The 23,588-nt window shown below is 46.0% G+C and overlaps 2 protein-coding genes across 2 annotated transcripts in view; one reads left to right on the top strand and one right to left on the bottom strand.

The window, feature by feature from the left end:
• TBL1X (transducin beta like 1 X-linked) overlaps nucleotides 1-9,371 on the top strand; it is a 254,388-nt gene extending 245,017 nt beyond the window's left edge. The window contains exons 16-18 of the mRNA XM_030806534.1: nucleotides 1,252-1,417; nucleotides 4,525-4,626; nucleotides 5,870-9,371. Coding sequence (XP_030662394.1) covers nucleotides 1,252-1,417; nucleotides 4,525-4,626; nucleotides 5,870-5,896 — 295 coding nt within the window. The 3' untranslated portion in view covers nucleotides 5,897-9,371. The remainder of the gene's footprint in view (nucleotides 1-1,251; nucleotides 1,418-4,524; nucleotides 4,627-5,869) is intronic.
• Nucleotides 9,372-15,089: 5,718 nt separating this feature from the next.
• The window catches only part of GPR143 (G protein-coupled receptor 143), a 42,148-nt gene continuing 33,649 nt past the window's right edge, over nucleotides 15,090-23,588 (bottom strand). The window contains exon 9 of the mRNA XM_030806535.1: nucleotides 15,090-15,518. Within this exon, the coding sequence (XP_030662395.1) occupies nucleotides 15,424-15,518 (95 nt within the window). The 3' untranslated portion in view covers nucleotides 15,090-15,423. The remainder of the gene's footprint in view (nucleotides 15,519-23,588) is intronic.

Genomic DNA, 23,588 nt, shown 5'->3' on the forward strand with positions numbered 1-23,588 from the left:
AGGATGGAATTCCTGCATCCACTGAGAGATGGAACCAAAAAAACAAAGAACACATAGGCCATAATTCTCATATTTCAAGTAATTGTCATAAAATCCACTTAAATTACTGTGATACAGTACTGCACCCTCGAGTCATTTTGTGATGACTCAGAAGGTGCTTTTGCGTCACGTGGTGCTATTAGGAGCATAAATTATCCTTTTAGTCAGCAAGTATAAAAGGGGCATCCCAGTACCTAGTGGGTCCCTGTTGAAAGAAAGCCAGACAATAGCTTTGTGATAGATATTACTGTTTTAAATTTGAAAAGAACTAACATTTGCAGCTTTCAATAATGTGATTACATATGTGGATGTGATTGTATTTTAATTCTTGTTTGATTAAAATTTATTTTCTTTTTAGAGACAGGGTCTCCCTATGTTACCCAGGCTGGTCTTGAACTCCTGGCTTCAAGTGATCCTCCTACCTTGGCCTCCCAAAGCACTAGGATTACAGGCATGATCCACTGTACCTGGCCTAAAAAGTTTTTTAAATGTTTATTCACTTAATTTGCTATTTTTCCAAATATGGCTATCTGTATTAATTTAGTTGGTAATGATAGATGTCATGTTTTAAATTGTGGGGGCATTTTAGGAAACTTAGTAGATATTCTACAAAAATATTTACCATTTACATCTATAGAAAACATAGAAACAGGGCTGGGCGCAGTGGCTTACACCTGTAATCCCAACAGTTTGGTAGGGTGACGCAAGAGGATGTCTTGAGCCCAGAGGTTCAAGACCAGCTTGGGCAACATAGTGAAACCCCATCTCTACAAAAAATAAAAAAACAAAAATTAGCCAGGCGTGGACCTATGGTTGCAGCTTCTCTGCTGACGCTGAAGCGGGAGGATCGCTTGAGCCCAGGAGTTTGAGGCTGCAGTGAGTCATGATCACGCCACTGCATTCCAGCCTGGGCAACACAGTAAGACCCCTTCTCAAAAAAAAAAAAAAAAAAAAAAGGTGCAGAAACAAATGTAGATATCAAATTGTTTCCCTAATAAGACCATTAAAGCTTTTTTTTCTGTTTAATGACTATGGCTTTGTTTTTAATACTTGTAAGTAGTTACATTTTAGAAGACAAAAAGCTTTTTAGTTGATTGTCTTTTGAAACATAAAACCTGGGAAAAACAACTCCTGGAGATCTGATACACGTTATGGAGAACTGTTTGAAGCCACCGTGTGTTCCTGATTTTGCTTTCTCTCCCACCTCGCTAGTGCTTCGTTTGATTCTACGGTGCGACTGTGGGACATAGAGCGAGGCGTCTGCACTCACACGCTCACGAAGCATCAGGAGCCTGTCTACAGCGTAGCTTTCAGCCCTGATGGGAAGTACTTGGCCAGCGGATCCTTCGACAAGTGCGTCCATATCTGGAATACTCAGGTAAGCTCCTGACCCTTACGCCGAATCCTTTTAGTAAGGGATGCCCGAATAGCCACGACTGCAGTGCCCTTGGCTCAGAGCAGTGCCCCGGAGGGAGTGGAGCAAGCCCAGGCTCCCCGGGCAGACCCAGTGGATGCTGTCCACATGCACCCCACGTGGGCTGTCAGCTCTTCCCCCACCAGACACCTCCGGCAGCTCCCCTCCCTGAGGAAGGGCGTCGTGTCTGCCGTAATCGTGGCTCTTGGCCATTTGATTCCGAACCCTCACCTTGGCACACCTTCTTCCTTGAAGGAGCCACTGTCTTCTTTTCACTTTTCTGAGTCCGTGGCATGAAACCTTCCACCTGCCTCTTCCTCTTCTTAGCGGTTATCACCGAAATGCTGCTCTCTAGATACTGAGGTTGGAGGGTGGGAGTGGGGGACCAGCCAACGGGGTCGAGGCCAGCTCCACCTCCTCTGCCCACACCAGCTCCTGCAGCTCCCCTACGGAGCAGACCAGGGAGTGGGAAGGAATGTGCGCTTGCTGTTGTCATGCCACTTCAATTTTTATTTTCTGTTTTATTCTGTTGTTGTTGTTTTTGAGACAGAGTCTCTGTCACCCAGGCTGGAGTGCAGTGGCGTGATCTTGGCTCACTGCAACCTCTGCCTCCCAGATTCAAGCAATTCTCCTGTCTCAGCCTCCCGAATAGCTGGAATTACAGGCACCTGCCATCATGCCCAGCTTATTCTTGTATTTTTAGTAGAGACAGGGTTTCACATGTTGGCCAGGATGGTCTTGAACTCCTGACCTCAGGTGATCCGCCCACCTTGGCCTCCCAAAGTGCTGGAATTACAGGTGTGAGCCACTGCGCCCAGCCTCGATTTTTCAAATCAAAGTAGGTTCTGTTTGAGGACATAAGGTATGTCAATATTGGGTTGTCCTTTTAGCAGGGATTGAAGGGACATAGGATTTAAATAAAGGTGGCTGCTGTGGGTATCTTGGGCCACACCTGAGGATAGAAGAATTCCAGCTGTAAAGTGTAGAAATGGATGGGAAGTAGCACTGCATAGCATAAAGGATTGTATAGGGCCATCAGCACGTGATTCTATTCTAAGGGAAGAGAGAGGTGATAATATGCTAGGAGCTGTTGAAAATAATGAAGGGGTCCCTTTCGCCTCAGGAGGGAGGAATCACACAGCCTTCCCCTGCCCCCTTTCATCTGCACTGCCTTCTTGGTTCCTTTTGGCTTGGTTGACATTCAGGGGGATTTATACCCTCAAGTTCATTCCCCCTATGGACTCACGGGTGATGAGCCGTGTTCACTGGCAAGGGGTCCACTGAGATCACAGGCTTCCCAGGGACCTCATGTGAACCACATCCTCTCAGGGAAGGAAAGGAAATGGTGGGCCCTGTGTAGAGCCAACCCAATGCCAAGCCCAGCCCCACAGCCCTAGATAGCCCTCCGGGAAGCACACATCTCAGCACTAGTGTGTAAGAGTCTCTGTTCATGAAATCCTTGCTGGAAATAGTAATGGGTGGATTTGTAAAAACAACACGTCAATTATCAAAAAAATGACATGATCAGTTAGGTACAGCCTGTTGTCAAAAACTCACTGAATTGTTTCAACCCTTTTTTATAAATCAAAGAAATCCTTAGGACTTTTTTTTTTTTTTTTTTTTGGATTGGAGTTTCACTCTTGTCACCCAGGCTGGAGTACGGCGGTGCCATCTCGGCTCACTGCAACCTCCGCCTCCCGGGTTTGAGCAATTCTCCTGCCTCAGCCTCCCGAGTAGCTGGGATTACAGGTGTGCACCACCACACCTGGCTAACTTTCGTATTTTTAGTACAAACGGGGTCTCACCATGTTGGCCAGGCTGGTGTTGAACTCCTGACCCCAGGTGATCCACCCACCTCGGCCTCCCAAAGTGCTGGGATTACGGGCATGAGCCACCGCGCCCGGCCAAGAAATCCTTAGGATTTTTCTTAAGAGAATCTTAAAGCCCATTTTAACCTTTCTCCAAGTATAAAAATACTTCTCTCTAATACTGCTGACACACACCTTTCTCAGTTCATGGAACACCACCCTTTAAGGAGCCCACTTGAGCAGAGGATTTGGGACAGCCCTCCTGGTCTCGGTCTTCAGATTTCTCCTGCCTGTCACCATAGTGAATCATGAGTGAAGGCTTATTCGACTCTTTCTCTATTTTTTTAAATTAATTTTTGTAGAGACAAAGTCTCACTGTGTTGCCCAGGCTAGTCTCGAACTCTTGGGCTCAATCAGTCCTCCTGCCTCGGCCTCCCAAAGTGCTGGGATTACAGAGTGAGCCACCACGCCTGGCCTTATTCAACTCTTTCAAAGGACTCTACTTCCCCTACCTCTTAGATTTGTCAAGTTAATGCTGTTTTAAACCAAAAACCAATGGTCCGTGGTGTTTTCCATTACATGTATATTATGCATTTGTTCTTTCAAATGAACAAAAATACGTACATTTTAACGTCATGGCATATTATTACATTTAATCATGAATTACAGTAAATTTCATTGCTACTGGGGTGGGGGTATTCATTATGTTGTATTCATTCAGGTCCTCCAAGGAACAGACGCCAAAACAGGATTAGATGGGCGAGAGATTTATTGGGGGAAAGAGCTGTGATGGAAACAGGGAGGAAGGTAGGGGGAAGGGAGAATTCAGACCATAAGGCCAGTCTGACCCTGGGAAAGAGACGGGAGGGTAGGAAGAGTCAGGGATGGCCCTACAGGTCTGTAGAAAGTTTTGGCCGTGCTCATGGAGAGTCCGTGAGCCACTTACCCACCAGATGAGTGAGTCTCAGCAGATGACTGCCATGGTCTCCTGCCTCCATCAGTCCTCAGCTGGGTGCACCCTCAGAATGCACGCAAATGTGGTGGCAGATTCTGCAGGCATAAGTAATCAGGTTCACTCCTCGTGGTGGGAAGTCCTAGAGACACATCTCCACAGCCCCCAGAGTCCTTACTGAAAGCCCTTAAATTTCACCATGCTTGAAAATGTTCATGACCAAACGTCAGGGCAGGAGGAGCGCACATTCCACACCTGTATCTGTCGCAAGCACCCCTTGCGTTGTAAGTGACAGCTGCTTTGCTTTGCAGAGTGGAAATCTCGTCCACAGCTACCGAGGCACTGGCGGCATTTTCGAGGTGTGCTGGAACGCCCGAGGAGACAAAGTGGGCGCCAGCGCGTCCGACGGCTCTGTAAGCAACACCTCTGGTTTGCTGGGGAGTGGGGTGTTGGGGGCAGCTGATGCCTAAGTGAGCTTCCAGGGCGTGTGCAGCGTTCGTGTCCTGAAGGGCCTAGCCCAGTGCCAAAGGAAGCTTCTGGGCTGGATCCCATCTGAGTTGGTACCACATCTGGGAATGGCCTTCTCCTTGTCCCTTCCAGAGTGTCCTTCTAGTCAACATTTTCTCAGTCAAATTGGTGGTTCTCAACCAGGGTGATTCTGCACCTCTGAGGACATTAGACAATATCTGGAGCTATTTTAGGTTGTCACCAGAGTCATGTGTTGTTTAACGACGGGAACATTTTGGGAAATGTATCATTAGGCACATTTATCTTTGTCTGAACATCATAGTGACTGACACAAACCTAGATGATAATACGTGTCCCACACCTAGGCCGTGTGGTAGAGCCTATTGCTCCCAGGCTACAAACCTGGACAGCGGGTGACCATACTGATTACTGTAGGCAACTAGAACACAATGGTAAGCATTTGTGCGTCGGATCTATCTAAACATAGAAAAGGTTCAGCGGAAATATGGTTATAATCTTACAGGACCACCGTGGTCTGTGCGGTGCATTGTTGCTGGAAACGTCATTATGTGGTGCATGACTGCTTAGATGGGGATGCCACTGGCAGCTCGTGGGTGAAGCTTAGGGATGCTGCTAAACCTTCTACTGTGCACAGGGTGGCCACAATTGTCACCCATGCTGCGGCTGAGAAGCCCGGGCCTCTGGTGGCCATCTTGCAGGTCTCCTGGGCCCTCTTCTCTTCCCATGGGGCATCTGGATTTCTTATTTTCCCCTGGACTTGGGGTTGCCCTGACCTCTGGGGCAAGCGGCATTCTGGCTGACCGGCCAAGTGTCAGTGTAGTCCCCAAATGTTGTCAGAGGCCGTGTACTTGGGCTCGTATTGTCATCTTCCCCACGATTGCAGGTGTCCCTTCTGGGACCTCTGCCACTCTGTTAATTCCTATCATTACCCTTAACCTGGCCTCTCTGCTCTGTGCTGTTTGCTTCAGTTTGCTCGGTCCGATGTCCAGATGCCAGTCTGTTATGAGAGCTTCTCTGACCCTTCATGACAATGTTCCCATAAACGTTACTGACGAACATCGGTGGAGGGCTGGATTGGGCGTAGGGGCCGTAGTTTGCCGACTTCTCACTCTAAAGGCATCTTTGTGTTGTCTCTCAAGATGACAGGTGCTTTATCTTTCCTTCCAGGTGTGTGTTTTGGATCTGCGGAAGTAACCACAAAATATCATCGAAAAAACAAAAGAATTCTAATGACCAGCCGTGAATGTGTAGGGGTTGCAGTTCTATTCTCCAAAACCGCAGGAACTTGACTTGCGTTAGAGTGTGCTCTGAAACCAACTCGTCTCTGGCCGCAGGAGTCTATATGTTTTCGTAATCTTCATCAAGAAGTTTTTAAAAGGCGAGCAAAAACAAAAGCAAATCATATCAAACGGGGATAGAATGGTTTCCACTGAGGACATTCAGTCTGGGAAGGAGGAAGTCACCAGCTCGAGGCGTGTGGATTGGTTTCCACCCGGAACAGGCTCTGTGATGGCTGAATGGAAAGAAATGTAAAAAGCTGTGCCAAAAAAAAGCAAAATGCTGTGATAAACCAAACAGGGAAGGGGGGAAAACCCTCCTCCTTGGGGTTTTTTATTTTTTTGTTTTCCCTGACAATTTGGACACTACAGTTGCTCTCACAAAGGATGTTCAAAGACCAGTTTGTACCGATGAAATGCGCAACTTTGTAATCCCAACACTTTCTATTTCCTAGAATCTTCTTTGTTCGTGGGGTGGTTTTTCTATCGGCTGGAATTCTGTCTTCTGGGGGCCTTCTGTCTGAGATGGAAGCTGTCTTGGGCTTGTTGTCTCTTCCCTCTGTTGCTCCCTGCCCCTCCCCCTGCCTTTCCACTCTCTCTGGTGAGCTCAGCTTTTTCAGTGCACCCTCAAGAGATGCAGCCCCGTGGACATGAAGACACAATCTCCCATGGACAGCTTTTCCCCTTCCGCCCTCTCCCACCCTCTCCTCCCCTTGCGCTTGCGCTCGCTTTCTCACTGGCGTGCTCGCTCTCTCTCCCTCCCTCTGTACCTTTCTCATAGTTGCTTCAGATCTTAGGTCTCAAGGGCACTTTCGCGCATAGTAAGTGCTTTATGTAAGAAGGCAGGGCAGGGGGGCTTTTTACAGGAGAAAAAAAAATGACTTATAAGAGAAAGAGCCTGGAGTATTTTTGGAAAAAAAATAATATTTTTATGTTAAAACAATTTTAAAATCTTAAAATGGCCATCAGACATAGAGAGCTTTGTGTGATTCATGTTTTAAAAAGAACTGAAGAAGCCACAGGCAGGGCCTGAGGGAGCCCCTGGCTTTCCCCTCAGCCTCAGGAAAGGTGGTCAGGAAAACTGGCTGGACAAGGGTCAGTCTTTAGGGGTCAGCAGTGAGATTGCTCTGCAGCCAGTGAGGGAGGTCCCATCCACGCCGGCTGCGAGAAGAACCTCGCATCTTTTGGTGTGTACGCACCTTGGCGGCCAGCAGGAAAGCAGCGAAGAGCCGCGTGCCCTCTGGCCTCAAGGGCGCATTGGCAGAACCATAGGGTACTGCAGAAGCCGTCGAAAACGACAGCTCGGCTGGATTAGGCGTGTTGGCTACGTCTTTCCCACAACCGTATAACGACCGATGAGCAGGCTTGGCGAGTCCTTGCAGAGCTGACATAGAGGCTCCCGCATGTCACTTAGTCTAACGCTGACAGAAATGAATGCAGAAGGAAGATTTTCAGTCCTGAACGTGAATTATAGAGGTAGAACGTCGCTAATAATTTCTGCCATCTTTATAATTTCTTTCTCTCACAGAAGACTAGGAGAAAGATCTTTTCTAAATAATCTTTTTGCTGTTTTTAAAAAATTAAACAAGGCTTTGTGTTCCTAGAAGAGCTTCATTTCAGTGAATCTGGTGACCTTCATCTGCTTGCTGTCATAACCTGACACTGACTTATTTTTTTCATTAGCAAGGGGGAAAAGGCCAAAGGACAAGGACCTCTTCTCCCATTGGTTTTCCTGTGGGCAGAAGGGCTGAGGAAGTTGGCCCGGCCCGTGGGGGCTGCTGTGTCACCAGCAGTGGGTAGGGTGCAATCTGGTGTGTGTTCCAGCAGCGAGATGGTGTTATTGTGAAGGTGGCATTCATCTGCGGAGCCAAAACCCAGCCGTCAGGGAAGGGTCAGGGCTTCCTCTGGAACTTGGAATGTGCCAGGACCACCTCCAAAAGCCAGGGTGTGTTGACCATTCTCAGATCGTTGATTGGCCTCCACTTGGGTATGTGAATTGTTCATGTCCCCGAAGACCAAAAAGTGCTCTGGTTCTGAAATGAGTATCTTATTCGGGCTCTGTTTCCGAAACACTTAGCAAAGAAGGTCACAGTGATGTGGAGTCGCCACACCCATCCTTGAAGATAGCCAGTGTCCCCGGATGAGGTGATGATTTCCCATCCCAAGGACTCTGTTAAGTTTAGAGTACAGTTTGTTGGGGTCCAAAAGACACCATCTCTACCCCACCCAAATAAAAATGCACTCATCTCTGCAGAGCATCTGCTGTCAAAGGCCAGCCTGTCGTTAGGACATGGCTTGTGCTTGGCAAACCAGTAACTACTGTGGGATGCTGATGGTGGGATGTGTCGCAAGCGATTCACTAGACAATCTTCGCGTGAATGTCGGTAGCCAGGGTCTCTCTCGAGGGATGGCTTTAGTCTTGATGAATGTGAACCACATCAGAATTGTTAGGTAGAAACCTGGGCTGGGAGGCCTCGGACCCCAGGCTCCATCCCTGGCTTCCCCAGCCGGCGGCCGCAAGCAAAACCAAGCGCGAGATGCAGCTAGCACCCTTCATATCCATCCCCGTTCTCAGCAGGACGACACCACGGACAGCCGTTTTCGGAGCCTCCAGCATTTGCGCACCACTACTCACCCTCTCTGCTGCTGCGGTGTTGGTAGAGTCATCCCTGTAATCAAGAAATGGCCCGTGGAATGTTATTGTTCAACGTTGTTTACAGCTCTTAAAACATGGTGAGGAATTGCCTAAGTCTCAGTGACCAAACGTGACCTTGAAAGCAGACATAGCATGACAGACCTTCTTCGAGTCTTTGGTTGGGTTCACAGTGACCGAGAGTCAGGTCCAGCACATACCTGGGAAAGGGATGCTGCCCCAAGGGGGACCAAAAGGGCCGGACGTTACAGGGTGAAACCCTCTGACCCCTCGCGACACCGTAGGACTTGACTTTTGTTTAGTCTTTCTAAGAAATAGATCATGGAGCCACGTGAAGTGCACTTTGTCAAATGTAAGGGTCTGCTGTGTTCTTGTTGCTTTTCTCTTTTTTAACCTTTTGTTCCGCCATTAAAAAAAAAAAAAAAAGAAAAAAAGCTTATGTTTCTTGTCAAATGCAGAAATGTTCCTTCCGCCACTCACTGAAGTTTTGCATTCTGGCTTGTGCAGTTTTTATTGTCTGTGTCAGACGTACAGCCAGACGTGTTCTCTATTGGCATTTTTCCAATTCTGTTCAGATGACATTGACCGCCGTTTCATCCCCCCCGCCACCTGTACTCACCCTCACGCTCTTTGAAGAAAAAAAAATCACCTTGTGTGTTGTAGCTCATTTGTTTCAAGAGAGAATCAACAGATCATATTCAGTGTCTTGAATAAATTGCTCTATTTTGATATTAGAGAACTTGGTGGGTGTGCTTTCTTCCTCTCGCTCTGGAACTCTTGGGCCCACGTTGACTGCATGACTGAAGACAGAGCTCTGTATTTTCTCCAGAAGGAAGTACCTTGAGTGCCTCTGTTTAGGATTGCTGTGTGAGATGATAGGGAGCGGGGGGCAGAACGCAGTGACGTGGCAGTCACAGCAGCCGCCTGCTGTTCTGAAAGGTGGTTCTGTCCAGGGAGCATGCTTTTTAGTGTGTTTCCTTTTCATTCTTTTATTTCAGGCTGGCTGTTGGAAAAAGACAAAGCAAATGAGTGTTTTCTCATCCGCGGGTTGGTTGACGGGGAGTTTGAGTTCCCGAATTACCCCTGAGTAATTCGCAGAACCTAACAGGATGGGGTGACTTTGGACATGGACGTCTGCATGGTGCAAACCAACATGTGGCAGACATTTATTGACATTTGCTCTGTGCATGTCTTCATTTATGCTGCTTTAATTAATAGGTGGCTGTTAAATAATGTAATTAGGGAATGGATGTTGCTATCCGCATTCTGTGAAGGAGGCGGCTGTAGATTCTGAGAGGTGAAGAGATGGCCTTACTCTTAGTCTAAGGTTTCACTTTGCAGATGAGTCCCAGACGAAGTCACGGTGTCATTTCCCTCTAATCCTGCTTGTTCTGCACTAGGACAAAGCAGATGGCTAGGGGCATAAAGGCTTCTATGGTGATTCCCTGGGAAAGATCAAGTGTGCCTGTGACCTTCACTGATGATCCAGACTTTTGCAGGGACCAAATCCTTAAATTCAGGTCTTGAATTGCCAACTGAAGACTGAATATTATATGAGCAGTTGTCACCTTTAGAGAAAAACCTATCCTATTTCCCGGTGTTTTCTGGGGTTCACCTGCTCATTTTCATTTTTGTCTTTAGCTTCTGCCAAGTGGAGCAAGTGTGTTGCCAGGTGGTGGATTTGGGGCACCCTGAGGGGTACTGCAGAACCCTGGGACACCTCGGGAAGAACCGCATGGAAACAGTGGGCAGACCACAAAGCATGTGGCAGAGTTCCCAGGATAAATGCATGTGTGGCGGGTGGCTTTGGTGGCTCCCCTAAGAATGCCGTTGACGTATGACTAGCTCTAAGTGGGTTTCTTTGTGATATAGAGGAAACTTGATTGGGACCACGACTGCCAGAATTTATATAACTTAAATCTTCAAATGGATGGAACCCTTCCCCACACTGAGTCTCAAAAGGTTTCCCCCTGTCCATTGAAGCTCCTCCTTTATTTTAGGAATCTAAGTTTCAACTCACTAAACAGAGATCTCGCTTTTTTTTTTAATTGCCCCATCTTGGGGCTGTTTCAAAAGGATATCAACATTCTTCATGTTCACAGAAAGCTCTCTGTGCACGAGTTCTCTCTGGAAGCTGGCTGTTGATGATGGCTGTCTGGTGGAAACCTGGAAGTCCCTTGTGAAGTACAGGAAAAGGGTAGGAGGGGGTGGAGAACAGATTTATGCCCTTAAAAAAGATGACTGAGCCAGTTTTTGTCTAGTCTGGGTCCTTTGTCTCTGAAGTGTCTCACCCACAGCATGGTAAGTAAGGCAAGAAATTCCATCTGGAGAATAGAGAAGGAACAGTGGGTTCGGGGAGGGAGGATGTTATCTGTAGGACCAGCCTTCAGCTAGAATGTGAAGCAAATGCTCTGGAGAATGGAGGCTTTGGTTAGGAACAGAGTTACCCTCATGCAAAAGGTACTTATCCTGAGACACTGCGGGAAACAAACAGCTGGGTGTGTGCGTGCTTCCGTAACAACACACCTGCACATGATGATATCTTACTGTGAAATGGGGGAAATTAGTAGGCTACTAAAAAGTTTTTTACCCTGAGCAACATCGTGAGACCTCCATCTCTACATAAAAATTAGCTGGGCATGGTGGTGAGTGCCTGTGGTCTCAGCTACTTGGGAGGCTGAAGATCGCTTGAGCCCAGAAAATTGAGGCTGCAACGAACATGATGGCGCCACTGCACTCCAGCCTGGGTGACACAGCAAGACCCTGTCTCTCTCCTTTTTATTTATTTATTTATTTATTTATTTATTTATTTATTTTATTTATTTATTTTTTTGAGACAGGGTCTTGCTCTGTCACCGAGGGCAGACTGCAGTGGTGCTATCCTGGTTCACTGTAGCCTCTGCCTCCCAGGCTCAAGCAATTCTCGTGTCTCAGCCTCCCGAGTAGCTTTGGATATAGGTGTGTGCCACCATGCCCAGCTAATTTTTGTATGTTTAGTAGAGATGGTTTTTTGCCATGTTGGCCAGGCTGGTCTTGAACTCCTGGCCTCAAGTGATCCACCCACCTCGGCCTCTCAAAGTACTAAGATTAAAGGTGTGAGCCACCATGCCCCGTTGACCCTGTCTCTTAAAAAAAAATTGATGGTGGGATTGATAAACTGGCCAGTAAATTAAAATCAAGTGAAAGCTATCTGATGGGAACAGTCTCCCTTTTCCACCCAAACTGTGCTCCCAGCTACACCTCTGTTATTGCCTCCTTGTCACAGGCCAACCCAAACTCCTGGCTGTAGATCCCAGATCCTTCTCACTTCTTCAAGAACTTTCCTTCCATCATCATCATTGCTTTCTCTCCACTGGATCATTCCTGTAGCACCCCAAGGTACTTGAGCACCTGCCATCTTTAAACGGTAACAGAACAAGCACATCCCCTGCAGTAACCAGCCTTACAAGGAAGTCGCTCAGAACCAAGGCTGGCCATCATCTCAGTTCATCATTTGTTTGCTCAGTTGTCTCCTCATTCCCTAGGTTGCCTTAATACACATCCTGATGATAATGTTTCTGTCCCCAGTACCTAGGCCTGGCCCAATGCCGCACCCTCTCACTCAGCTCAGCTCACCAGGTTAAAGACACATGCATGAGTATCAGCTGGTGATGCTTGGTGCCCCGTCTGGGAGACCTTATCTTGGCTGGATACTCAGATCTCAGGGTTCTTGTTTGAAAGCTTCAGAACCTGACTCTTGCTAATGTAAGCCCAAAGGAATGAATGAGCCAGATACTGGGCAGCTTTAAGAAACTGGAGAACTGGGCTCAGAGGCCAAACAGACAGGAACAGTCAAGAGCAGGCTGCAGGACTAGGCTCATGAAGATGACAGAGATGGAACTGGGTGCTGCCCACACCCCGACACTGGATGCTGGACTGGCCCTGGAGGCAAACCCAGTGCTACCTGCCAAAGTGGGCCTGCCTGCTGCCAAGGATTCAGAAGTGTTTCTCTGCAGCCCATTCCCTGAGGCACAAGCTTCTAACGTAAGACATGCCTGATTGGCTCTGCCAGGTCCCGTGCCTTGCTCTAGCTGCAAGGGAGGATGCAAAAGCCAGCAGCTGGCCTCTTTGGTTTTTGAATGGGGTGGTGGAACTGCCTCATGAGGTAAGAGGGGATCTTCAAACAGAGGAAGGGCTTCTGATCCTGAGGGAGAGGGCAGACAGAATGGCACTACTGAGATGAAGGATGCAGATTCCCCTAGAAAATCTAAAACTTCACATCTCCTTGATACCTTTGATCAACATCAGTGTGGCCTAGCCCAGGCTCACCCTGGGAAGGTGAAACAATGGTTATCCAGAGAGGTAGGACAGCCCTGGGCAGACACTATCTCATGGTGTGTTCACAATCCATCTGCAGCCTTGTGACTCCAGATGTGCAAATGCAGAACCTTGCTGGACTCTTCTAGAAGAAAAGGAGTCCTAATCTTGCTATGAAGGGAGGTGTCACATGGCAGAGCTGTCTGCAGTGTCCTGAGAAGATAGTGTGTCTTGCTTTTCTATATACATGCTGGTGGATTGTAATCCCCCTGCATGCTGCAACATTTTGGGGAGGAAAAAAAAAAGTTTCAAAAAGTTCATGGACATACATATTACGAAAAATCTATACATGGATTTCAAAAACGTTTTGCATCAAAATAAATTCATACTAATTTGTTATGACCTCTCAACAGGATCTAGTTTGAGGCACTAAGAACGATAAGGTATCAGCCTGAAAAGAGCCTCTATCAGAGCAACATAAATTGTTAAAATTGAAAGAAGAACAAGCATCAAATTTGTGGTGAAGTTTGAGTGGACAAATGGTGAAATCATTGATGCTTGGTGAATAGTTTATGGGCACAGTGTCCTAAAGAAATCAGTTTACAAATGGTGGATAACTCATTTTAAGAATGGATGAGATGATGTTGAAGATGAAGCCCACCATGGCAAACCATCCACATCAAGTTGTGATGATGAAAAAATTTATCTTGTTCATTCCCTAACTAACTGAAGAGGACCAGCAATTAACAGTACAGACAATAGCCAACACCATAGACATCTCAACTGGTTAAGCTTACACAATTCTGACTGAAACATTAAAATTGAGCAAACTTTGCACTCTGTGGGTGCCAAAACTGTTGCACCCAGGTCAGCTGCAGACAAGAGCTGAGCTTTTTATGGAAATTTTAACCAAGTGGGATCAAGATCCTGAAGCATTTCTTTGAAGAACTGTAACAGGAGATGAAGCATGGATTTCCCGTTACCATCCTGAAGACAAAGCACAATCAAAGCAATGACTACCAGGAGGCAAAAGTAGTCCAGTCAAAGCAAAGCAGACTGGCCAAGACCAGAGGTCAGAGCAACAGTTTTTCAGGATGCTCAAGGCATTTTGCTTGTTGACTTTCTGGAGGGCCAAAGAAGAGTAACATCTGCTTATTATGAGAATGTTTTGAGAAAATTAGCCAAAGCTTTAGCAGAAAAATGTCCTGGAAAGCTTTGCCAGGGAGTCCTCCACCACAGCAATGCTTCTGCTCATTCCTCTCATCAAACAAGGGCAATTCTGCAAGAGTTTCGGTGGGAAATCATTAGACATCTACCTTACAGTCCTGATTTGCCTCCTTCTGACTTATTTTTCTTTCCTAATCTTTAAAGGGCACCCATTTTTCTTCAGTTAATAGTGTAAAAAAGACTGCACTGACATGGTTAAATTCCCAGGACCCTCGGTTCTTTAGGGATGAACTACATGGCTGGTGTCATCACTTACAAAGTATCTTGACCTTGATGGAGCCTATGTTGAGAAATAGCGTTTCTGTTTTTTATTTTTATCTTTTCATTTTTCAATGAACTTTTTGAAGTTCCCTCATATATCTTAACTGATGGAAATATGGGCATTAGTCAGATTCCAAGTATTCCTTAGACTATGTCATTACTCAGCACAGCATGAAGCTAAATTCGTGAGCAAAGTCATGCTGTCTTCTCTGCCCCCTAGTTTGTGTTAGGAGGCCAGGCTGTGCTGCTGCTCCACGGGGCCCTGGTTCCCTATTCATCCTGCTGCATCTCTACCTTGCTGCTGTTTGGCATCATCAATAAGCTTAGTCAAGAGCATTTCCTCTAGAAATCACATCTTTACTGCACCTTTTCTATGTTTAGGTATGTTTAGATACACAAATACCACTGTGTTACAGTTGTCTACAGTATTTGGTACAGTCACATGATGTTCAGGTTTGTAGCATAGGATCCATAGGCTCTACCATATAGCATAAGTGTGCTGTAGCCTGTACCATCTAGGTTTGTGTAACTATGCTCTATGATATTCACACAACAGTGATATCACCTAACGATATACTTCTCAGAACTCATCCCCATCATTAAGCAATGCATAACTGTACATATATTTTCTTTTGCTAGAAGTGTTAAGACAGAATCCAAGTCAGGCTGAGAGTTCAGTCATAACTATTTTATTTAACTACTTTTCCAAGGACGTGGACCTTACACTTACTTTACAGCCAGCCTCAGAAAACTTCCTAGTGGCAACTAAGGCTAGAGAAGCTGTAGAGTGGTCTGGAGGGGGCTCTTCCATTCCCACACGCATGTGCATGAATCATTTCTCCTATCCTAAAGGCTCTTCGGGAAGAAGCTCTAACTGGTGATAAGAGCAAGGTTTGGGGGCTGCTACTCTTTGGCAGCACAGTGATCGGAAGGTGAGAACACAGTTCTAAAGAACAAGAATTGTAGAGTCTGAGGAATATGGGGTCTGGACCCCCAGCACATCCCCTTCATAGGTCTCCATGGGTTGGGAGAGCAGGGTCACCCTCATTTTTGTTGCAGGATTCACTTGCAGTGTGAATTTCAATTGTGCTGGCATCAGAACCTGGAGAGGAAAAGACAAAAGACTGTGACTGTGTCTGTGTCCTAGCAGGTTTGTCATCAGCTTCAGAAAATGCTCAGTATTCAGTGCATGGAGTTTTTCGTATACAAACTTTGGTCAAAGTCCTAGCATTCATCTCATCTGCAAAAAAAAAAAAAAAAAAAAAAAAGGTGGAAGGGGTGGAAGTCTACATCAACTTTCCATCTACATTTTATTAAATCATTACAACGGATGAAACAAGCCCTACAGAATCATCTAGGCCAGTTGATAGGTGACTGTGGCACAGATGCTGCAGGTGACACAACTGTTGGTTTAGGAAGGTTTCAGAGCCCCAGGACACGTGCTGTCTGATATAGGAGCAGAGCACACTCTTGTGACCACTGGTGCCGCTTCTACTGAGGATGGTAACTCACACAACAGGGACCCTATGGTTGCCTGGCTACCTATACTCAATTCTAGGAAGTGCCCAAAGGGAGGGAGACCACCACTCTGTAAAACTATGCCACCTCCCAATTGTCTTTTCATGGACGATGCCATATGGTTTTAGCAAGTAGCTCCTCCCTGTCAGCATCTGACTCTACTCATGGAAAACTCATCTCTCAGTGCCCAACTAAATACACAGCAGTACATGCCTGGTAACTCTGTCAAATTGGGCTCATTTGTTCTGATTGTGACCCTAGATAAGATGATAAAGTGATGAATGATATTTTTGTAAATACCAGAATATATTTGTCCAAATATGCTCAGCATTCCCTTCATGAGAAATCGCTGGAGACATTTTTCTCAGGCCTGGACTTCAGGGCAGTTTGCTTCCATGTGCAATGTTTTCTTTTAAATCGTGAAGAATCTTGTAACTGGTCACATTTTTCTCTTTACTCCCCATTTAGAAAGCCCAAAGCCAAACTACTAATCCATTTTAACTATGTGGGGCTAATTCTACCTGGCTTTCTTTTGATTTCATTGTTATTTCCTTTGGTCCTGTTTTCTTTCTTTATTAATCAATTTTCCCCTTTCTCCTGTACTCCTTCCAGAATGTGACAAGATTTACAAAAAGCAGACACAATACAAAGAGGGAGAAAAACGTAGGCAGCAATCGGCAGTATGAAAGTTAATATCACTCCCATCGAAAGAGTAATCCTGGATGTCAGTTATCATTCTGATAGTGACAGGAGGCAGCCAAATGCCTAGGCAGATAGGGGCAGGTCCCCGGTTTGGGGTTTCAACCCCACCTTCAAGCCAAAAACAGCCTGAAGGCTGAAAGACTGGACTGCTGGTCCCGGATGAAACCTACAACCCAAAGGGAGAACTTCTGTTCTTGCCCTTTCTCAATTGATTCTTTCTGAATAATGCCTTTTAACCAATCGAACATTGCCTTTTCCAATACTACCTAAGGTCTGCCCCCCCCCGATTCTGAGCCCATAAAAGCCCCGGACTCAGCCATATTAGGGAAACTTTCCCACCTTCTGGTAGGGGGACCACCCCTGCATCCCCTTTCTGCTGAAAGCAGTTTCATCACTCAAAACTCCCTGCCTTGCTCACTCTTCTATAGTCAGTGCATCCTCATTCTTCTTGGGCATGGGACAGGAACTTGGGAACTGTTGTGCAAGCCAGACTTGGCCCAGGCAAGCCGGGTGGGCAGGCCATCTCCTGCAACAGGTAGCATGGCCAAGTGAGGCCTGGGCAGGGCATCACCAGCCAGAGGTCCCCAGCTTGCAAAATGACCGAGAATAAAATCCTGCATCAATTCCAGCAACACATCTTCCTTCAGAATCAGTGAGACCCTTCGGAACCAATGTCAGAATTATTCTTCCAATCCCCAAATATCCTGGAGTACTTGCTCCAGCTGCAACACAGGTTATGGGCTTTACATGGGGAATACACAGGTGGAAGACACAACGGAGGGTGACCTTCCTAACAACAGATGGGGCAAGTGACTGCACTCCAAAAAGCCTCCAAAGCCCTCCACCCATGGGCCTTGCTGACAATTGCAGCTTACTCTGTGTCCCTCTCAGCTCCCTCACACCCTTAAACACACTGCCTCTCTCCCTCTCACTCCAGGCTTGGTCCTGCCACAGGGCATTGGCGCCTCTCTTTTTCTGCCTGTAAAGCTCTTCTGATTTTCTCATGGCTCCTACACTTCATTAAGGTCTCAATTCTAATATTATGTCATGCTCAGGAAGACTCTCAGGACACCCTCTTGAAAACCATGCCCCTACCTCCTCCCTGATTTTTCTTCATGGCACATCCCACTACCTGGCTGGAATACGATGTCATTATTTGTGTTTTTCATTCTGTCTCTGCCACTAGAGTGGAGAGTCTCAGTGGACAGGGAATGTGTCTTAGTCATCATAGTGTACCTAATGCCCCAGACAACACCTGGCATATAGAGGGTGCCCAATAAACATGGGGAATGGGTCAGTACAGTCACGTAGGTGCCTTGACAGCAACGGGATGCAGCACTAGTACCTTGGAGCACTCATTAAGACATGAGTATAAAGAAAAGGGCAGGAACAAGCACAATTTTAAAAGATACATGCAGAGTTTGAGAGGACATGTTAAGGAACAAAAAAAAATAGAGTTATATAGAAAAGAGGAAGTGAGAAATTGTGACATCAGGAGAGATGTGCTTGGAAAGGATTAGGGAAGCCTGAGCTACAGCAAGAGACGACAATATTACCAAGAAGGCAAGTGTGGACTGGGCACGATGGCTCCAGCTGTAACCCTAGCACTTTGGGAGGCCAAGTCAGGAGGATTGCTTGAGTGTGAGACCAGCCTGGGCAACACAGACCCTATCTCTTAAAAAAAAAAAAAAAAAAAAAAAAAGGCACGATTGCGTGTGCCTGTGGTCCCAGCTACTTGGGAGGCTGAGATGGAAGGATCTCTTAAGCCCAGGAGTTTGAAGCTGCAGTGAGCCGTGATCATGCCACTGCACTCCAGCCTGGGCAACAGAGTGAGATCCCACCTCAAAAAAAAGGCAAGTGCAATATTGTGGTGTCTGCCCAACACATGCCCACACACACACACAAGCGCTGTGGGCTGTGGGAGGACACGGCACTCAGATCTTCCTCCCAGGTTTGGATTAAGATGAGTCCTGGATAATCTTGGTCTGAGTAACTCAGATCAAGTGTGATGAGCTGCTTGAAGGGCAGGTAAAGGGATTCAAGGATGTGGGGAGGATGGATCCGGCCGTAGATCGCCCAGCCAGATCCTGAGGAGAGTCTGAGTAGCCGACAAGGATGGTGGAGAGGGTGGTTTTGTTAGTGTGGTGAACCTGCTTTTTCTGGAGCCCAGACACCAGCTGGGAAAACTTCTAAAGGAGCCTTCCAGTTCCGGAGCAACATTCTTGCTGGAAGGGGGCTGGTGGCACTTCAAAAAGACTTGATTCTAACAGGGTCACACACTGTTTATGAGGACATCTGGATTCATGGGAACTCATTTGTGATTTCTGTGGTTCTTTTCAAATAGACTCTGGGCTGGGATGTCACATGATGGCTTGTGATCAAGGTCTGGACTGAGGACACTGCCCCATGACCTCACACTTTGGGACATGTTCTGGGTCCTGTGGCTTTGAAGAATTTCTAGTGCTTTCATCCTCTCCCTAGGGCTCCATGGAAGAGAATATTTATGCATGACAACTTTCTTGAAGCAAATTCTGCTGGGAGGGAGCCGCCCCAGTTCAGCCTGCCTGTGCTCAGTTCGATGAGTGCTTTCCAGCAGCCTTGAATTTCCAAGGGTTTTCTCTGTTGGTCTTAAAGGTCTCTGTGAGCAGGGAACGTGCTGGCTGAGCAAGTCTCTGAGAAGGTAATTCAACCAGGCTGTTGGAAGATGTTGACTAATTCCCAATTGTTGCAAAATCTGTGAAGATCTAATGTCCCTGCAGGAAATGCATGTCCCAGTGACATGGTACCCAAGGGCCAACCCCCTTCCCCGTGGCTCCCTTTAATGAGCCTTGCAAGTCCAGGCAGGTTGTTTGGATTCTCTCGGCCCTATGCAGATCTGAGATTTGGACATACAGCCATGCATCACATAATAACCTTTTGGTCAACAACATTCCACATATATGACAGTGGTCCCATAAGATTAGAATACTGCATTTTTACTGTACCTTTTCTATATTTAGCCATGTTTATATATACAAGTATTACTGTGCTACAATTGCCTGCAGTATTCAGTGCAGTAACATGCCTTACAGGTTTGTAGCTTAGGAGCAAGAGGCTGTACCATCTAGCCCAGGTGTGTAGTTGGGTATACCCTCTAGGTTTGTTTAAGTGAACTCTATGGTGTTCACACAGCAATGAAATTGCCTAACATGCATTTCTCAGAATTTATCCTCATCGTTAAGTGATGCATGACTGTATATTGGATGTTCCTCAACTGCCCTCAACTGCCTTTCTCAGATCCCCTGAAAACTTTGAAGTCCTAGAACTGAAACCCCAACCAGCGGGCACTGAGCATGAACCACAGAAAACATGACACCTGGCCCAACTCCACTTCGAGGTGTTAAACTTGATCTGGCCAGCTCAACAAAGTCCAAGGCCCTAGGGTATGTTCTCTTCCACACCCTCATAGCAACTACAGTTGATGAAGACACCAGGTGTTACTTTTAGGGAGAGGGGAAGGTAACAGCAGACCACTGAGGGGAAAGCTGATCTCCCAGAACCCAAGCTGAGACTTCACCTGAGCTGGGTGGGTTTTGCAGAGGAGTGGAATAATGTCCAATTCTTGGGTAGTGTCTCAGGGTGCTACTTGGAGAATAGGCTGCTGAAAAAATTCTGTGTATGCATGGTGCTAGGTAAGGGGCCTTGCCATTGGGAGGTGGCTGGTCTAACAGCTTACTAGAAATTTTGCAAATTATGGAGGGGAAGAGAAGTCCAGGCTAACATGATGGCTTTTCAGAAGCAGTGAAAAGAAGCAGCCTTGAAAGGCAGCCACTGAGTGCCCCAAAGGCTCTTGTTTGAAGCATGACTCCTCCTGTTCCAGACAAGGGTCTGTCCCTCACAGGTACTCCTGCCTTCCCTAACGTCCTCCATATGCCCACATTTATCTCTACAGCTTACTTGTGGAAACAAGCCCCAACTGGTCCAAAGCACCCTACTCTCTCCCACTCACTTGTTGCTGTCAGTATTCGAATGAATCAACAGGGCTCCGTTGAAACTATGAGAAGGTAACAGGCATGGGAAGGGGAAGGGCTGGGGCTTTGGGTGTTTGCTCTCTTGAAAGAAGTGCTCTGAGAGAATACTTATTTATATTTCAAAAGCTTTTTTTATTTTTTAAATTCCATATCCCAACAGGCCTCTGTTTTAGTAGGTTATTAAAATCCAGGTATACACACAGAAAAGGCTAAATAACATCTAAAGGACAATAGGGAGACAGAAATTGTGAGAAAAACAAGCGATTGTGAGAGATAAAAGATTATGAGGGAGGATGATTGTGGGAAATAATGAGAATTCTGGGGAAAATGAGGAATTACAGGAGACAAAGCGAATTTGGGAAAGTGAATTTGGGAAGAGATGGGAGCTATGGGGGAGAATGGAGAACTGTGGAAGAGAATGGGGAATTGTTAGCAATAAGAGGAATTTTGACAATCACAAGGAATTGGGAAACACAAAGAATTGTGTGAGACTTAACGTACTGTGGGAGACGCAAGGAATTATGGAAAATCATAAACAGGAAATAGTGGGGGAATTGAGCGAGAACTGTGGAAAAGAAGGAATTGTGGGAGAGATAGAAAATTGTGGAACAGAACAGAAAGGAGTGGGGAAATTGGAATTCTGGGAGAATAATTTCCCCACTCCTTTCTGTTCTGTTCCACAATTCTCTCTTTGTGAGGCACAAAGGAAATTTGGGTAAAGAGAATTTGTAGGAGAGACAAAATGCGATAGAGAAAGGAGAATCTTAGACTGGGCACCATGGCTCATGCCTGTAATCCCAGAACTTTGGGAGGCCAAGGCGGGCAGATCACTTGAGGTCAGGAATTCAAGACTAGCCTAGCCAAAATGTTGAAACCACATCTCTACGAAAAATACAAAAAAAGTAGCTGGAACTTAGGGAGCCTGAGACAGGAGAATTGCTTGAGCCCAGGAGGCAGAGGTTGCAGTGAGCTGAAATCATGCTACTGCACTCCAGCTTGGGCAACAGAGCAAGACTCTGTCTCAAAAAAAAAAAAAAAAAAAAAAAAAAAAAAAAAAAAAAAAAAAAGAAGGAGAATCTTAGAAGAGAAACAGTGGAGATGTACAAGAATGATGGAGAAATATGGAAGATAATGGAAAAGTGTGGAAGGGAACAGAATCTGGAGGGAGAGCCAAGAATTATGGGAAGGGACAGACTCATGGGGAAAAAATGGTGGAAAACCAGGACTTACAAGAGAAAAAGGATTATGGGAAAGACAGGGTATTGTGGGAGAGAACAGAAAAATGTAGAAAAAAATAAGAATTTTAGTGAGAATGAGGCACTGTGGGACAGAAAGGGAATTTGGGGAGAGTCAGGGAAGTGTGAGGAATAAAAAAATCATGGGAGAAAATGGAATTATAGGAGAGAACAAAGATTTGTGAGAGAGAGCAGAGAACAGAGAATTGTGGGAGAGAATGGGGAATTGTGCGCAATATAAGGAATCGTGGACAAAAGGAATTGTGGAAGGCAAGATATTGTGGAAAAGAGAACTGTGCCAGGCACAAAAGATTAATGGGAAAGACTAGAGAGTTATGGGAAAGTGATGAAATTGTGAGAAGGGTCAGGAATTGTGGAGGAGAATGTTGAATTTGGGGAGAGAAATTATGGCATAAAATGAAAAATTATAAAAGAACTGCATGTGAGACAATTTAACAGAGAGTAGAATTATAGAAAAAGAGATTTGTGAACAATAAGAATAAAAAATTGTAGGAGAAATAGAGAATTTGTGGCAAAGACAAAGATTATTGGATAAATGGGGACTTATGAGAGAAACAGGGAACTGTGGGAGAGACCAGAGAACCATGAGAAAGACAGAGATTGTGAGATGAACAGGGAATTATGGGAGGAAACAGAGGATTGTAGGAATGACCAAGACTGTGGGAGAAATAAGGAATTCTGGGAGAGCAGAGAATTGTGTGAAGGACAGGAATTGTGGAGAACAGAGTTGTGGGAGAAACAAAGAAGTATGGGAAAACAAGGCATTGTGGGAAAGACAGACTTGTAGGAAACATACAGGACTATGGGTGGGATAGAGAATTGTGGGAAAGAGCTGCAATTGTGGGAAAAGCAGGAAATGGAGGGAGAGAATACTGAATCTTGGGAGAAAAGGAATTATGGTGCAGAATTTAGTTGTAGGAGAAATGGAATTACAGGGCAGAGAGAATATGGTATAGAGAGAATACAATTAGAAATATTTCTGAAATAGAAGAATGGAGAATTGGCTGCGCATGGTGACTCACACCTATAATCCCAGCACTTTGGGAAGCCGAAGTGGGCAGATCACTTGAGGTCAGGAGTTTGAAACTAGCCTGGCCAACATGGTGAAACCCCATCTCTACTAAAAATACAAAAATTAGCCAGGCATGGTGGCGTGCACCTGTAATCCCAGCTACTCCAGAGGCTGAGGCACAAGAATCACTTGAGCCCGAGAGGTGGAGGTTGCAGTGAGCCGAGATCGTGCCACTGCACTCAGCCTGGGCGACAGAGTGAATGAAACTCCATCTCAAAAAAAAAGAATGGCAAATTCTGAGAGAAAGAAGAGATGTGGGAAAGAAGAAATTGTTAGAGAAATGTGGTACAGTGGGAGAAACAGGAAATTCCTGGAGAAAGACAAGGATTGTGGGAGACAAAAGGAATTATGGGAGACTCAAGATATTATGGGAGACACAAGGCATTATGGAAAATTCTGAAGCTTTATCGTGGGAGAAAAAAGGAATCATGGGAAAGATGGGGATTGTGGGAGAAACAGGAAATTGCTGGAGAAAGGATTGTGGGAGACAAAAGGAGTTGTGGGAGATGCAAGGTATTATGGGAAATGCAAGGCATTATAGAAAATTATGAAGCCGTATTGTGGGAGAAAAAAGGAATCATGGGAAAGATGGGGGTTGTGGGAGACTGAAGGTA

Source organism: Nomascus leucogenys, chromosome X (assembly GCF_006542625.1).
Source record: "Nomascus leucogenys isolate Asia chromosome X, Asia_NLE_v1, whole genome shotgun sequence".
Taxonomy (NCBI): domain Eukaryota; kingdom Metazoa; phylum Chordata; class Mammalia; order Primates; family Hylobatidae; genus Nomascus; species Nomascus leucogenys.